The sequence below is a fragment of the Pezoporus wallicus genome, unplaced genomic scaffold (genome assembly GCF_028554395.1).
Source record: "Pezoporus wallicus isolate ANWC-B61680 ecotype Strahan unplaced genomic scaffold, APGP_CSIRO_Pwel_v1 contig_6966, whole genome shotgun sequence".
Taxonomy (NCBI): domain Eukaryota; kingdom Metazoa; phylum Chordata; class Aves; order Psittaciformes; family Psittacidae; genus Pezoporus; species Pezoporus wallicus.
In genome coordinates, this window is record NW_026639746.1 from 2,270,049 (window position 1) to 2,286,956 (window position 16,908).

Consider the following 16,908-nt stretch of genomic DNA (forward strand, 5'->3'; position numbering starts at 1 on the left):
AGAATAACATTAATTTGTCAAATAAATCGAAACATAATTGTATGTTATAGTTCAGTGACAATATTAAATTACAGATCATTCTGTTTACTAAACAATTCCATCATCACCCTGCCCTTCAGTTTTCTGTTTCTATCTATTTTGGTTCAAAGCAATATCTAAACATTAAGCACTGCAAAGAACACAATGAGAAGCACAAATAAGACAACATTTTTATATAAGCACAATTTGCTAAGTTTACAAATTGATGACTTAAAATTTCTTGCAGTTAAATGTGGGTGGGTGGAGAAACAAACAAAGCATAAGAGAGGAAAAACCCACTTTTGGCTGAGTTTTAAAATCCAAACTTTAGTAATAATTTATGAGCACCACACTGGAACAGGACAACAATGGGATCAAACACTTTGGGCTCACTTTAAACACTTTGTCTACTACTTGAAACTTCACAAACTTATTTTTATTATTAAAAATGTATTTAGAATCCATAGCTGGAGTCCTCAAATAATCTGAAAAGGTTAGGCACCTGATTAACAAATCACTTCAACTGGAACATCATGCCTAATGCATTTAAGTTCTTTGCAATTTCTAGTTAAAACCTCAAATTCTTACAAAATGAGGACCAGCAGCCTGTTCTGGCACATCATGTATCATATAAGCATGATTAATGCAAAGAATAAGAGAGGGAGGGGGTGAAAAGCAGGTGGTAGAGTAGAACTCGAATTGGTACAAATTTATACATTTCTGATTTTGTACACCATTTCAGTCAGCAATATCTAAAACTGAAGGAAGTTCAACACAAACATGAGCATGCAAAGGACTGTTCCTTCATAGATAGGACTTTGAGTTCAAACTTCATTAACACCGACTATTAGAATAGAGGAGCAGGATAGCAGAGTGGAGAGTTGAGTATGAGCATGCTCCCCTCCAGGCAGGAGGGCTATACAAGTCAGCTAAGAAACCCCAGGTGTCAGACAAGACCAACCTTAGTGACTGGCTCTGGTGAAACCTCCCACAATGTTTCTGCTGCTTCTAGCCATAAATCCACTTGAACTTGATATTTGTATAGCAGGCCACAGACAACATCTCATGACTAGTCAGCAAAAAGAAAGTCTCCCTTAAATGACCCATTTGCGGTCATTTCACAGAAACAGTTTCTCTACTTTTGTTTTAAATGTACACACCTCTACCTCTGCTCACCAGTATTAGCTTGCCCAAAGTCTTGAAAAATTCTGCCACAGGCTCACCTGTTGCAGTTTCAGATATAGAAGTGTCCATCCTACTTGACTTGCACCTCTAAAACTCAAAAGGTTATTTTAGGGTCCCATTTAAGACAGTGCTTGAAGGTAGATGGGCATTCTATTACATATGCTATATAAAAGGCTAGCACAATAGGCAATATGAACAACAACCTTTTTGGCTCATTGATCATTTTGGCCCAAAGGATCAGTATGAACTCATGCTCCGTTTTCTGTCCTTCATATTCCAGTCAGATAGCTTTCTTTGTTATAAGTATGCAAGGCTAGTTCTGAAACATAGCTACATTAGATGAAATCCAGAACAATTCTATGAATGTAACATGAAATCTACATTAAGCCCAATAGGACTTGTAACCACTGTTTCTCTAGTGACTCTAATGCACAAGAACTGTAGTGGGATCCATAAGCAAAGCAGCAGACATGCTAAGTATCTGAGATGCTGCCAAAAGGTCAGGTACGTGGCTGGTGCTAGAAACGGTCTTTACCATGTGCTGTTTGGACCACTGGACTGGGAAACCAGTCAAGGGAGTACAACAGATCGCAGTACAGATAATCACTAAACACATTCAGCAGCATCAGCAGTTTTGAATTAATCCTAGTATTAAAATGGATCACACCGGCATGTCATGCAGCAGGCATCATTTTCAGCCTACTTGTTTTGCTTAAGAATTATCCTATCATTTGGACAACCTGGGTCTTCAGGTGAGAAATCAATACTTGAAAGGTGAATTAGGAAATCCATTAAACTTTCACTTATTAAGGCCTGAAAGAAGTACACATCTTATAGATAAAAATCCAGCAACCCTTCCTCCCACAAAAGCAATGCTGCCCTCCTTCCAAACACAAACATCTCAGAACTTACAAGTCATTAAACTTCTCCAGTGTTACATCTGGTGTGAACACATCTAATATTCCAATGACCTAAAAATAAGAGGAGAGAAAAAAAGAAACCCAACATGGATTAATACTGATTTAACACAAAAAATCCTGAACTGCATAATAAGTGAAAAAAAAAAATAATCAAAACCATTTCTATCGTGAAGCATTATCTACAGGCATAAAGATGGCAGAACGTATACCTAAAGTAGCGCCTAGCAACACCAGGATCTGTTGTGTGTTTAATTTTATAACTCTGAGGGCTGTTGACCCTGTGAAAAAAACATAATAAACATGTATTTACTTGAATGGGAAGTTCAGAGGCTGACAGTCTTATGTAAGAGAGAGCATCTTTTAACTTTAACCACTGAAGTGTCAAAAATGAACCAGACAAATCAGTTCATAACCCGAAGCAGTCATAAACGCTAGTCACCTAGCCGGTGATGTAATCACTACTGCGCAGATTTTTAGCCTTTCCACATTCAGAGCAAACTACTGCAGTTAGCTTGGGTATTACCATAATGTCATAATGATGAGCAAGACAGAAAAACTAATAAAGATGAACACAGAAAATTACAACTCTATTTCTTTGTAGCCATAATTATATTTGAAAAAAAAAATCACTAATAATATTTACCCAAGGACTGTTAAATGAAACTAATTAAGAAGAATACTATAACTACCGTAAAACAATAATTAAACCCACAGAGAACGTGGTTATTATTTGAAATAATACTTCCAGTACTAATATTATAGCAATAAATTATTTTCTTTGTTTTTTGCATGACAGTTTTACAATAAGGTTTTCCATTTCTGTGTGGAGGCAGGGAGAGAAAGGGAGGAGAGCAGGATTAGGAAGATGTATGTGACAACAATGGAGCATAATGCAGCTCTATGAGCATTTCCTAAGGCAGCATGTGAACACACACAGAGCATATACAGCCAGAAAAGTTGTGTACTCTCCTCAGATTTCAGTATTAAAAAGAAGAAGGTTAATGTTTTAGCAGCAATCTTATCCAATATGCATTTCTTTCCCTATCAAGGCCCACTTTTTCAGAAGTCCTGCTTGGTTCCCCTCATGGACGCATTTCCATGCCTTCATTTACCTTAGCAGGAAACACACAAAAATAAACAGTAAAAGCCACATGGACACCACAGTAAAAGAAGGGACACAGAAGAGGATGACAACAGCGTGATCACTGCACTACATTCATCTGTGCACCAAGGCATTATTAGGCACTCGTAGTGAAACACAGAGGCACAAAGAACACACTTTCATAAAGAACATACCAGCCCCAGCTCACTCTTAATGAAGTTCAGTAACACTTTACTGCTTCACCATGCAAGTAAACAGTTACTTAATGCTATCTGATATACAATATACATTACTTCTGAGGTAAGGCTGCAAACTCATGGAGTCAAGCTTATCATTGCTGCAAAACCTCTGCAGTGAAGGATACCACTGAGACCAATGCCCAGCTTCCGCAGAAGGGAATTTTAAATAATGAACCAGAAAACTCTGTTAACATGCCAAGGGTCTCACAATCCTTCTTTTCTTGCTTTACAAAGCAAGCTTTCTAAAAATCCTGAAATCTGTTTCACTGCCTGAAAATGGGAAGACGTACTAATAGTTAATCAATTTTAAAACGAAAGCAAGGGACCCATTTCCTCTTCCTCAGTAATCTTTATTTAATAGCTGTGCTTTGGGATGATTTTCCTGTACTGGAACAGAGTCATGAGTCTTTCCATTTAGATCACAGTTTTCTGCAGATACATTAAGCACAAGGAGGTACAGGGTAAAATAAATCCCTTAAGGAAGATACAACTCCAGATACTTCTTCAGGAAAAGAACTGGACAAAGTGTAGGAAACTCCCCCCTACATAATATCATGGAAAATCCTGTGTCCATCTAAAATGCTCTCACTTAAATACAGTGTTTGGAAAAAACCCTTTGTAATACTTAATGTTCCAGCAAAAAAGTAAGCCACAACAAAACAACTGCAAGAGTAACTTCTTTTTCATAGTGTGGCCTATACGAAACGTAACGGAAGTATCTGTGAAACCGTCTGTAGATCTATTTTTGGTATTCATTCATCAGAGGCGGTAGCGCAGCCAAGGAATGAACCCAGTGCATTCTGTGATGTCTCATTTTTTTCCCTCATTATCTCTGCCAAAAGGCAATTTCTCAAAGGAATGAGCCCACAAAGGACACACAGAAAACAACCTGGACTTTGCTCCCTCCTCCCTTATACCTCAAGGAGAGAGTGTAAGACTGTGTCTCTCCCATCTCCCTCCAAAGCAAAACCACAGTAATACCAAAACTACCCATATACTGATCTAACTTGCTTTCCATAGGTATGGTTTTACTCAACATACTTACTCTGATGATTGTAAGTCTTCCCTATGAAGCCAGTGGCAGTATCTCTAGCCCTTCTTATCCTTATCGTCCACCCACCCCCCAAGACATTCACACTAACTACCCTGACCAACTTTAACTACTGTCAATGAATAAATAACAGCTTTGTTGGATGGTAGTTTCTGCCTTTCCCATCTCAGCTTTTCCAGTGGCAGAGCACAACAGCAAAGAGCTCCTCATCTCTATCTTCCCCTGTGCTTTCACATAATGGATTACTTTGTACACTGCAGCGGCTGCTGCTCTTCCAATGCTCATGTCAGGCAAGAGGAACTGAAAAGAGGGACAGTTTTAAGATTTTGTCAGGCAACAACACAGACCGCCCTGCTATTTTCTCTACAACGAACTCCTCCTGCATAGTTTAAGGGTCTTTGCTCTACCTGAACTCAAAATGGAAAGAAACAGGGAACAAAAGCAGCACTACTGAATAAAACTTCCTAACAGTAAACAGTCTGTTCTATATAAAATGCAGCCATGCCAAAGAAATAATCAGGAGCTGTTAAGGTTTAGTGTGATAAATACTTCAAGCTAGTATGAATAAACAAAACAAAAAACACCCCCCACACATTCTGCCTTGGCTGGTTTTACTCCTCATTTTCACATTATCCCCTCTCTTGTGGCAGAGTATCTGTTTATGCAGCTACAGAGTGATCCGGCAGCTTTTCCTGCTGGAAACTAACTTTTCTTGCTGGCAGTGTCTGAGGAATTGATCTTGATTAGCCTGCTTCTGAGGCAGTAGAAGTAGCTTATGTTTGTGAAACATTCCGAGCACCTCAAATTAAGAGGCCTACCAAAAAGAAAGGATGCCAGTGTCATGAAAGACTATGATCTATCTCCTAACAGCCAGGTCTTGTCCTCTTCACACACAGCCCTGTGGTCCTCAACACAATTTCTCCTCTGGATTTGTTAGCAAAGGGTTGATGAGAATTCCCATGCTACCAAGTTTGCGTTGTTTATACAGAAATATTCCTCACTACATTTAAGTAATGTCCCATTTGAGAGCCATTACAGAGAGCTACAGTCTAGCACACATAATGAAAGTTGGTCACACCAGCAGCCAGACTTGCCTCCTCCTGTAAACACCTACATAGACAAGCAAATTGACCGTGAGTTAGCTTCCTTACAAGGTAAAATACAGGTTCCAGTATAATTCAGTAGAGTGACTCTTGTATATTTTTTACAGGTCATCCTACAAACCTTCCACATTTAAGGAGATGAGCATATTCCTCAAAGGGTCTGTAATGGAAGCCATCCAGGGCATTAAGCTGAAGTTTTCCTCCATTTTCTTCAGTGAAGCATGACAAGCTGATGAATTATATCACTGTGGCACGGGTTTAATGGTATCTCCTGCCACCTTAATGGAGGATCAGAAATGCTATTTTTAACACAATGTGTCAGACCATCAAAATGATGGAAGAAATTGTGAATACAGCATAAGATTAATAAAATATGATAAAGTGTTGCTACATGCTTAACACAACACTTCCTATGGTCCTGTGAAAGCTATGAAAGGCACAGATGGTCCATCCAGAAGTAATCATGGTGAAATAAAACAAAACACCACACTCTTAATGGAATCTAGCAACAAATTCATCATGATTACAGAAGTAATTTTGAAAGAAAAGAGCAGAAGAGCATATTAAATGTAATTTTAACTATGAAAGAACCTTTGAAACAGTTTATATCCCGAAGTAGAAGAAGGCAAGATGAAGATTTGTACTGGCAGATTAGTGCAACGTGCATCAATAACCAGTGTCTAATCCACAGTGGCTATTGCCACTTATTGCCACTACTGCTGTTAGACCAGCTATCATGTACATAGCTCTCTGTATCTCTACATACTTAAGATTACCAACACCCAATACAGAGATAACAGTGGCACAGTACTATTTTACTGTGATCTTTGAAACAATTACTTCAGTTTTATTAATTTTTAATAGCAGTTGTATTTATAGTACAGTCAGAAAGATCAATAACTGCTATTCCATAGAATTATAACACTTTCATTAATAGACATGTTGGGAAAGATACGCCAATCACTGTTCTATTCTACTAATTCCTGTTAGAGGGAGATATGCATCCACCATAGTGGGACCCATTCAAAACTCCATTGCTAGACCTACAGAAGCCATGATGGTAATGACAGAGAAAACACAAAGGTCCTACCATTGCTGCACTTATCATTAAAGGTGGGCACAGCACACTGTGGAATGCTGATGTGAGTGGGGGAGGACCTTACTGCCTGTCTGTAAATCCAGCCTTTGGTGGAAATATGCAAAAAAGAGGCTTTTTGACAGAATGGGTGAAAGAGGGGGCTGAAAATCCTGACGAGCGATACTGCCATTCTGGTTTAATTTTGGATGGGTGGAACGGCTAAAGAAGTATCCTAAGATCAGCCCAAGGACTAGAAATCCTAACAGGTTTTGTTGCTATTCCTAACTCACTGTGGGCAAAACAACTGACAGAAGGATGTGAGGCTGGGATGGCAGATGGAAATTCTCTTGATGGGCTGTACCACCCATGTCAGCCTCATTGTGGACGGGTGGAGTATTCAGCTTGCCTCCAGTGCCCACGAATCCCTGCAGGATCATTTATTCAGTCTTTGTTCTGTAATGAGTAGATGTCATACTCCATGGTAAAACTTTTCCTTAGTACATAGAACAGATTCTTCTTTCCTGGCCCAAACTGTTTCCTAAGACTGTAAATTATTCCCTTCCTTGATATATATTGATTTGTAACTTTTACAGATTGTGCTCATGCTCCTCAGTGAGCATTTTCTTGTAGACTCTCTAATTACCAAATGAGTCCATGGAGGGGTTCCAGAGTATTATCCTGAAGGGCACACATCACATAAAAACCGCTAGGAGTGGAAAATGTGACCCAACAGATCACTCTGGGAAATGGAAGAAAAATAATCTCAAAGTCTGGACACAGTCAGGAGCTTGGCAACTGCATGAGCTGCTCTGCTCCCAAAAGTTCAGTAAAGAAAATGCTGAGAATAGGAAAGCCCATGCATTACACAGAAGTTCCCTGCAAATGTTAACTCGTTAACATATATACATAGGTGCGGTTATGAAGCAGTTAATTGAAAGGATTCATCAATAATCAAATGTATTAGAAGATTCAGACTAAAATGTTAACCAGCACAAAGGTTCGTAAATCTATAAAAAGGGCTGTTTTATTCTGGACAGTCAAGATATCCCACAGATTATTCTTCAGAATGAACCTAAATGCTATTGTTACTCACAATGTTAACACTACAACATTAGATGGCAATGACTGGCTACTGTAATTAGCAGTTTCTCTCATCCTCACTTCCAATCTCCTAGCCATTGAAGACCATCTGAATGGAGCTATGTGTAATATCCCAAATTATTAACATTTTAAACCGGATTTTTATGCATCATTTTAAGAACTCAATCGAAACTCTCTTTTCTTCCACATGCATTCTTCATGAGGAGCATTTACAGCCACTACTGGGATCTAGGATCTTCCAAGCCCACCCTAGGACCTTTCTCTCCTGGTATCCATGTTGATTCCACAAAAGCTGTTTTCACACAAACCTCTCCTTTATTTTTTTTCTTAAACCACTCAGCACTGTCGGGACTCAGCATCTGTATCTCAATGACACTTTCAACACTTCTCTCTGCAGCTGTTCTATCACATTACGTGGGAATCTGTGCAGAGCTCTGTATCCTATTCTCCACTGCCCAGTAAAGCAATTTATTTGGTCATTCATGAAGTTTTCCTGTGTCACATTAGTACGAGCCAAAACTTCCAAATGCTTCACTAATTGTTAAAAAGGGGAAAGCCCTACCCCTTCCCAAAGATATACGCATATGCCATAGCCATGTGCAAAAAGAGGTGCTGGCACTAGAGACCCACAGGCAGTGCCCCATGCTCTGCACTCTCCTACACCTCACAGGAACACAGTGATGGAGATCATAATTTCTGGTCCTTCATATCTCTAGCAATGGCTCTGAGCACAAATCCCACCGTGGTCCTCACTTTCCCCACCCAGTCTTTCCCACATAGAAATGAAGTGATGTTTCCCACAGGATATTCTAGTTCGTGTGAGCTGATGTTTGCGGATAAAGTACAGACAAAAGACAGGCCAAAAGATTCCTGAATTCCATTCAGCTACACATCTGTCTTGTCCAAATACACATATTTTGTTTTTAGGAAGAGTAAGCCACAGCCCTGAGGGGAAATATCTGCTAACGACCCAACTCACGTTTTCGTGTTTCATGTGTTTCAGGAGGCGCAGCTCTCGGTAGGCGCGTTTGGCAAAGAGTTCAGACTGAAATGGGCGGTACAACTTCTTAATGGCCACTTTGGTACCACTTCTTCCATCCACGGCTGAGCTTTAAAGGGAAAAGGAAGAGCTTCGTGAGCAAGGGTTGAAACGAGGCCGCATCCTGCCCCCGCTGCCCAGCACTCGGCCAGGTGCCTGTGCAGCCTCCCTGGCCCAGGGAGAGGACCACCGTGCCTGCAGCATCCTGCATCTATAGTTTCATTCGTTTAAGAGGCTGCCAGGCCCTGCGATGAAAAGTAGCCAATTTTCAAAGGCTTTAAAGAGGAACATCTGGGGAGAAAAAAAAAAAAAAAAAAAAGCAGAAGGGAAAGAAAAGTTGAAAACCCGCAAACTCCACAGACCCAGCACCCACACAAACCCAGTCCTCGTGTCCCGTTCCAAGGACCCGCACCCCGGGCTCTGGGGACGCTGTGTTCGGCGGGGCCCCACCCCGCGGGCAGCACTACTCGGGCAGGGCAGAGCAGCGCCCCGGGCTCTGCTTGCTCCGGTACAGGAGCCGTGTGCCGGGCAGCGGTCCGCAGCCGGCTGCCCCGCGCAGGGCTGCGCTCCCCCGGCGGCGCTGCCCGGACCGGCTGGGGGCAGCCAGGTGGGCAGCGGGTCCGGGCCAGGAGCAACAACCGGGAAAGTTGTCAGGGAACAACGCGAGCCAGGGCAGCGGCGGGACGGGACCAGCGTCCCCCCGGGCAGAGGCCACCGCGGCGCCCGCCGCCCCTTCACCCCGCCCGGGTGTCCCGCCCCGTCCCGCCGCGCTCACCAGACGGCTCCGTAGGCGCCGGAGCCCACCGGCTGCAGGTCCCGGTAGCAGTCCCGCACTTCCCACAGGGTCTTGGTGACCTCCTGCCGGTAGAAGCCGTTCTTGGGGGAGGACATGGCGCCGCGGCCCCCCGCCGACAAACAGCCGGGGCGGGGGGGGCACGGGAGCGGCCAGCGCCGCCGAGCCGGGCTGGGGCGAGGGGCCGGGCTTGAGCGAACGGCACCTCCTCCAGCCTCGCCGGGCGGCCCGCCCGCCTCACAGCTGCCCAGAGGGGCCGGGGCCAGCGGTCCCACCCACTGGGCCCCGGCACCTGGAACTGTTCCGAGGCCGGGCCCGACCGCAGCGCCCTGGGGACAGCACAGCGAGTCCCCGCGGGGGAGCAGGTGCCGAGGCTCCCGCCGCCCCCCCCGCCCTTTGCCGTGGAGCTGGAAGCCGTCCTGTGCCCGCCCTGCTCCGCACGGGTGCACGCCGCGGTGTGGAACCTGGCTCTGGGTCCGATAAGATAAACCGGGTGTTAATGGCAGTGTTAACCAAAGGACGGGGCTGTCGGTGGTGAGGGCTGGGAGTACAAAGGAGGGCTTTCAGGTGACCTTTGCACGAAGGCGTGCAGCTGAGGGCTTCCCGGTTCATCCTGGGGTCAGCCCCCAAGTTTCAACGGTATTTCATCTAATTACATGGGAACAAGCACACACTGGATCCAGTTGCTCAGAGCAGGCAGTCCCGTGCATGGTTCCTGCAACACCAAGCAGTTCAAGCAGCCTGGAACAACTGCGATGCTGGAGTACTGAGGACAGCCACCTCCGCGGTACCCCTGCAGTAAACAGGCCTGGGCCGGCACATGTAAAGCAAAGCCCTGCTTTGAAAAATGTTGTGTGTGTGTTCTCCGTGTGAATGTAATTAAAGTTCTTGTCCTTCAGGGCCTGGTAAAGCCTTTGTTTTGTCTGACTTCACCCCTGAGCAATGTTGCTGAGGTTAGATAATTCAGACCTGCTGTCACTACGGTTCAATTTGTGGCTTAGCTCAAAAGAGGCAATCTGGCCAAGTTTCGTTGTGCCTGATGCCTTTAAGGTAGTTGCTATGGGCCCAAACCATTTTGTGCCTGGCTGCTGAATGTCGAAGAGCTGCCCTGCCCTCCGTTCTCATGGTGTTTACATGTGGGGTACAGGAGGAACAGGGAACACCCCACAGCTGTGTTCCAGGGCTGCTCCATAGCTTAGCAAGAATGGAAAGTAACTTCACGATGTTTGGCTGGTGGTGCAGGACTCATGTCAGGTGATAGGTTAATGGCACACTTGTGCTCTTAAAATCCACTGCCCCAGCAGATTTTTTGTTTGAAATTTATGGCATCTCTTTTATGCTGTGTTTGCCACTCAGACGATGGCTGAAGCAAAACGTGGTACGGGCAAGGCGAAGGATAGAGTGGCTTCCACTCAGTTTTGAGCCAGTCCATTGGTTAAATTACTTTTAATGAGAAATATATCTGTTTCTAATGCACTAAGCATTAGTTCTGCTTTTGATCTCTCACCTACTTTTCCTCTGTCCAGTTGTGGCAAACTGATGCTTTCTTACTGCTTGCTTTTTATGGGGCAGAAAGTAGCTGATTTTGATACAGTAGGTGAAAGTACTAACCCAGCACCAAGACAACATCACCCTTGCGCAGAAGCTGAGGCTACTACAGAGCAACTTCTGTAAGATACTTTAAATGCATTGACAAAGTTGGCCAGTGCTGGTTTTCCCATGTTTTTTCTTCATAAGAGTGTTTAAGTTTTCTTTGCTATAGAAGGATGAGGTAGCAGTGTAGATCAAATAGAAGACCACCTTTCTCTATCAGGTCACAAATACAGCAGACGAACTGATAATGAAAAGGTTAGGAAATCTGCACTGCTGTAACAAGGGAAGCTTTGTCTAATAAAACCATTGAAATTGTCTATGAAGGGAGTGAGCTGAGAAACCTGGATCCACCCACAGCTGATAGATCTCACAGCACCACCACAAAAGGAATGAGCTTTAGCATCCTGCTAGGCTCGGCCGGATACAGGCTGATGTGTTTTCCCAAGACAACCTGTTGCAATGGTAGTTACAGGATACTATGGCTGTATCTAATCCCAAGCATTGTGTGCTTGACAGGGTAAATTATAAAAGCAATGCTGTCAGATGTTTTTGCTTTTGGCATATGTTTATTTTGAAGTTGACAGAACAAAAGGGACCTTCTGCAGAGATCATGAATGAAAGATAGTAAATGTATTAGTGATACAAAATACCACTTTCCTATGCCCATCCCATAAAGGGAAGCTTGGCAAGGTTGATACCAGGTAGAAACATTCATTTTGATACCTTTGTTGGGCTCTTTAAGGGCCATCTTTCAATGTGTTGGAAGGTTGCCATCAGCTGCAAAGCATATGAGGCGGATGGGGTGCATGCAGTACCCTTTCTAATCCCTCCAGGGGCTCAGTTCACACTCCAGCCTGGATGTGAGGCTTCGGTGCTGGAGCAGGAGGTCCACAAGAGAGCAGTAAGAAAGCTAACCACATTTTCCTGAGAAATTCCGTGTGTATGGAGTCTGGTGAGGGAGTTTGATGGCAACGCTGCTCACAGCAAACTAGATTAGCAGTGATAAAGTGGCACAGCTTAGTTTGCCAGGAGCCATACTGCAGGGCAAAGGAGGGGCATCTGCATGAGCAGGGAGGGGGACTGGGACCTTGATCCTGAGTCCAGGCACAGGCAATGTGGATTTGACTGGGAGAAAGCAGGAGATCATACAAAATGCTTGGAAAAATTAAGCATCTTCCCACCATTCTGCCTGTTCATCTCAGTAAGATGTCTTTTCACACAGTCATTTTATTCCTGTTACACTAATTCATTTATGAACGATTTAGTTCTGTAAAACATACCTTACATGTCAACAAAGTCCTGCTGAATTGTCAAAAGCTAGTTCTTATAATGTTATTTTTTTTAACCAGCTTTCTATATCCCCACATTCAAACAATGCTCTGACCTTGTCTGCTTAGATGGGTTGCTGCGGAGGAAGTAAGTCCATTTTATTTATTACAAGAAGTAAAGCTTAAATTAAACCTTAGTTTTCATCTGAAATACTCCCATGCTGTGCTGTCCCCACCCTTCCCCACTGGAGCCGCTGCCAACTATTCTGCAACTTCTCTGTCTCTCTGCCCCTTGCGCAGGATGCTTCAGTTCCAGTCGCTGTGACACGGAGCACCCCGGGCACCTTGCCATGCCGTGGGAGCACTTGACCAGCAGCAGGAAGGAATGAACAGGCACCACCTAAGTGGTGCTTCAAAAAAGAGTAATTATTCTGTAAACTGTCCACTTCATTTGTTCAAGAGGTCGAGTGTGATCTTACCAAGTAACTATTCACTTCCCCATTACTCCTGCTTGCTGGAATTGGTGGAGGAAGAGAGGCTATGTATAAACCAGCAGCTTTTAACACTCTCCTAACTCTTTTCTTCTCAGAGCCTGCCTGAAGGTCATCTTCATACTAATTCCTACAATACACTGCAGGAGTTTAGTTTTTAAACTATCACAGATTACTGCAGTCTGAGATGCTACTGTGCACAGATAGAACTAGACTTGTGTTGAAGAGTTTCCCAACTTCAGTGCAAAAATCATACAAAAGGAGTGTTAGTGAATTATCACTGATTGACAGCTTTTCTTATTTGTCACTATGTAGTTATGCGTATCACCCATTTAAATCACCAAAAACTTGATGGTACTCTAATTCCATCCTTCCCATCCTCCTTAACGTTGCCTTCAATTCTTGCATTTCCATCTTGAGAGAGCTGGACAGGACAGGAGTATGGTGTGTCGTTTTACAGAGAACATAAAGTAACTAGGCTTTATTCTTGACTTGAGCCTTTGAGCTCTATTATAAAATGAGTATGAAATATGAATATATTATCTTAGTGCTAATCTACATGATATTACTCTATAAGGATCAGAGTATGGCTCAGTGGAGGCTGCCAATTACAGCAGATTTGTTGTGTATTTGTCTCAGGGCTACCACTGGGATTTGGTATTTCAATAGTGATCAGTGTTGCTTGTGATCAAATTGGAACCTAAAAGGACTGGCTAAAATCTCTGTGCTATGGTGCATGTCTTAATTTGTGACTATAATCGAAGCTGGGGGACTATGTAAATGTGAAATGAAGCATTTCAATGCATGCAAGATTGAAGCCTAATTGAACAGTTTCGCTCATTATGTAGACATTTCCTGTGTAATGGATTAAGTGTCAGATTGGTTGGAAGATCAGTGTTTGCACAGGGAACTCACAACATATTCCCTCCTTTTAGCAAAAACTTAGACCCTTTTAGGCATATCAGTTCAATACTTCATCTTGCAGCAGCAGGTCAGTGGCAGCTACGCTGGCACAGCCTTCTGGGTCTCTTGGTACTAATGCCTTAAAAGCCCTTTCTGCTTTTTGCCTAGTCTCATAAATTAATGACACTTGGTGCTCTCACTTGTGCAAATGTGTTGATTTTCTGAGGACCTGCTTTAGAGAGTCGTGCTCTATCCATGAACACTAGCAGCACAATTCACACTTAAAGGGAAACAAGCGGCTGCTTTTAAAACAGAGGTGTTGCTATTAATTTCTTCCTAAGAAGACTGATCTTGCCAAGGCTGAATTCATTTCTTCTGCTGCCAAAGGACATCACTTACCCAATTTACAACGTGAGACTTAAATCTTTACCACAGCTCATCTGTCAGGGGTACTTGGGCCAAGGGAGCAATGTACATTGTAAATGTAGCAAAGAATACTTCAGTAATTTGTGCCTGCAACTGAATGTGGTGCTTTTTGAACAGAGTCATCTTTGACCAGGTCTCCAGGGTCAGGAAGGTGGAGGTCTGCTTTCTTGTTACGATCCAGGAGAACATGTGACAGGAAGAAAGGAAGGAAGTGGCTTTTGTATTGACTCCTCACCACCTCTGTCAGAGTGTTTTTGCTGTCAGTGTTTTGCCCTTGAAAGGGTTGTTCCCCCCCCCATCCCCAGGGTTAGCTCTCTGTTTCAGATCCTGCAGTGCACTGACCCTCCTTCCCTCTTGCTTTCATCTTTGCACCACATCAAAAACATGCCAAGAGCACTAATGGGAATTCTTCAACAATGCTGTCTAATTAATGGCTCTTGACCTACTGGAGCATGATAGATTTTTTCATGTATCAGTGTTGATTACCTAATTTGCTATTATTTCCCCCCTATAAATTCCCCAAATTATTAGCATCCCTGTTGTTTTATACTTGGGTAGCCACTTTGTGTGTTCTGGGAGGAAGGAATTCTGTGTATGGCACATCATACCCTCTGACGCTGTGCTTTTATTCTGAACCATCCTTGGGGTTTTTTTTGTTCCATAAGTACATTATAAATTAGAGATTTCTTTACTCTTGTCTTTCTTTCTGCTTTGGTTGTGGCATTTCAACTTCCTGCTTCAGCGCTGATGAGGTAGAGAGCTTAAGAAAATGCAGATTTTAAAAGAAGCACAGTGTATACTTATGCTTCTCAAAAGATTGAGATGTATGCAAAAGACTTCCCTTTTGTGAGACCTTCTGCTTCCAGTGATGATAAAATTACTGTACTTGGGGTTGCACATAACACTGATTATAGAGCGAGACAACAAATACTGGAAGTGATTTCTATTCAGTAGGTGGAGGGACAACAAACCCTTGGGACAGAAAGCGGGAATTAGGTAAATTTAGATTAGAAGTAAATTGCTAACAATGAGAGCAATTAACCAGAGCAAGCCCTTGCAGAGCTGTATTCCTCCCCAGAGTCACCTCCTCCTCTAGCGCTGCCCAGCTCTGCTCCTGTGAGCATCCCTTCTGTGCTTCACAGGTGTTCAGGGATGATAAACACCCTGATTTAGTGTGGGCTAAAACCTGTTTGAGGAGAACAGGACTAAAACCTGCTCTCCTCAAACGTACACGCACTGTGTGGAGTACCTACAAAAGCACGATGGTAATAATGAGGGTAAGAGTGGTGTCAGAGATTAAAACCCTACAGTTTAAGCGGGCTCCAGTATGAGTTTTGCAAGTAAAATCTTGGCCACCTAAACAATGCCATCATTACAGACATTTTTAGAAAATATTATTTTCTACAATTAAAATTCTCATTTTTATATTTTTACTCTGTAAAATCTACTTTTAAGCAATCTGCCCTACAGGTTCACCGAGCCTGACAAAGCCCTCACTCCCAGCTGCTTACCCCTGTTCTCCTGTTTGTGTTGATTGACAAATGGGGTTTTTCCATCTGTGTTCCAATGATAAGCATTGTTAGTGCTAAGCCTTCCACCTTTCTGTCCCAGTGGGGTACTAGCTTTCCAATTACCCTGTCCTGCTGCTGCAAACTGATAGCATTACCACATTGCAGTCCTGCATTAAAGGACCATGCAGGAGCTGCTTACATGCTCTAGGAAAATACTTGAATTAGTGGCTTTTGAGGTCTAAGAAATTGCCTCCATTTTGAAAATCCAGGAAAAAGATGTCTCTCTCCCTGCTGCCTTTCTTGACATTAAAATTAGATGATTTATGGGGTTTGATGGCATTTAATTAAAAATAGCTGAGTTTTTGTTAGCCACTACTGTCACCTTTGATTAGCTTGACTGTGGCTATGACCGTATTCTTCCTACATAATTTATCACCTTTATTTAGAAAAGCTGCATCTTTGAATGCAAAAGGAAATATTCAGAGCAGGATTCAGAGTTGCCGTAACACATTTTGGAGCTGATATAAAACTTTCTTTCCACCTCAAGTAGCAGAGCCATGGCAAGAGCAGACCATCTGGTCTTCGCCTACCACAGAGTTTTACACATCCTTTGAAACATGTGGTGACGGCCACCCTCATAGCCAGGAAACCAGATTAAACAAATGATGGGACAAATCCCACACTAAATTAATTATCATTGGATGCAGGAGGCTTTTGTGAAATCTCTTTATTTCATGCTTGCCCTTCCAGCTGGAATAGAGCTACAGAGCAGGCTGGCATGCTCATCATCAGAATTCAGAGAAAATAAAGCACTGTTCTACTAACTGGTAAGCAAACAAATGACAAATACATATTTAAGACATGATTAAGTGATTAATTTCATTATGTAGCCAGGGAAGTAAGTTAAAGATTTATAACCTTTTCACCTGTTTCAGTCAGCATGAAATTCAGTTGTTGCAAGGTCATTACAGGCCTCACCCAGCTTTGCAGAAAGGCAATGCTTATTTCTATTTCTCAAAGGAGACAATTGATCCTGTGTCAAATACCTCTAAAAAATCAAAGTTCTTGGACTCCATTTTTTTTTAAA

The 16,908-nt window shown here is 43.0% G+C and overlaps 1 protein-coding gene across 2 annotated transcripts in view; it reads right to left on the reverse strand.

Moving 5' to 3' along the window:
* Nucleotides 1–9,828, reverse strand: part of MAPK12 (mitogen-activated protein kinase 12) — a 32,333-nt gene extending 22,505 nt beyond the window's left edge. The window contains exons 1-3 of one of the 2 annotated variants that reach the window (XM_057415797.1): nt 9,612–9,828; nt 8,777–8,906; nt 2,116–2,174 (exon numbers count right to left, since the gene is read on the reverse strand). In XM_057415797.1, coding sequence (XP_057271780.1) covers nt 2,116–2,174; nt 8,777–8,906; nt 9,612–9,727 — 305 coding nt within the window. In that variant the 5' untranslated portion in view covers nt 9,728–9,828. The remainder of the gene's footprint in view (nt 1–2,115; nt 2,175–8,776; nt 8,907–9,611) is intronic. The other variant, XM_057415798.1, reaches the window with a different exon arrangement.
* Between the last annotated feature and the right edge of the window lie 7,080 nt (nt 9,829–16,908).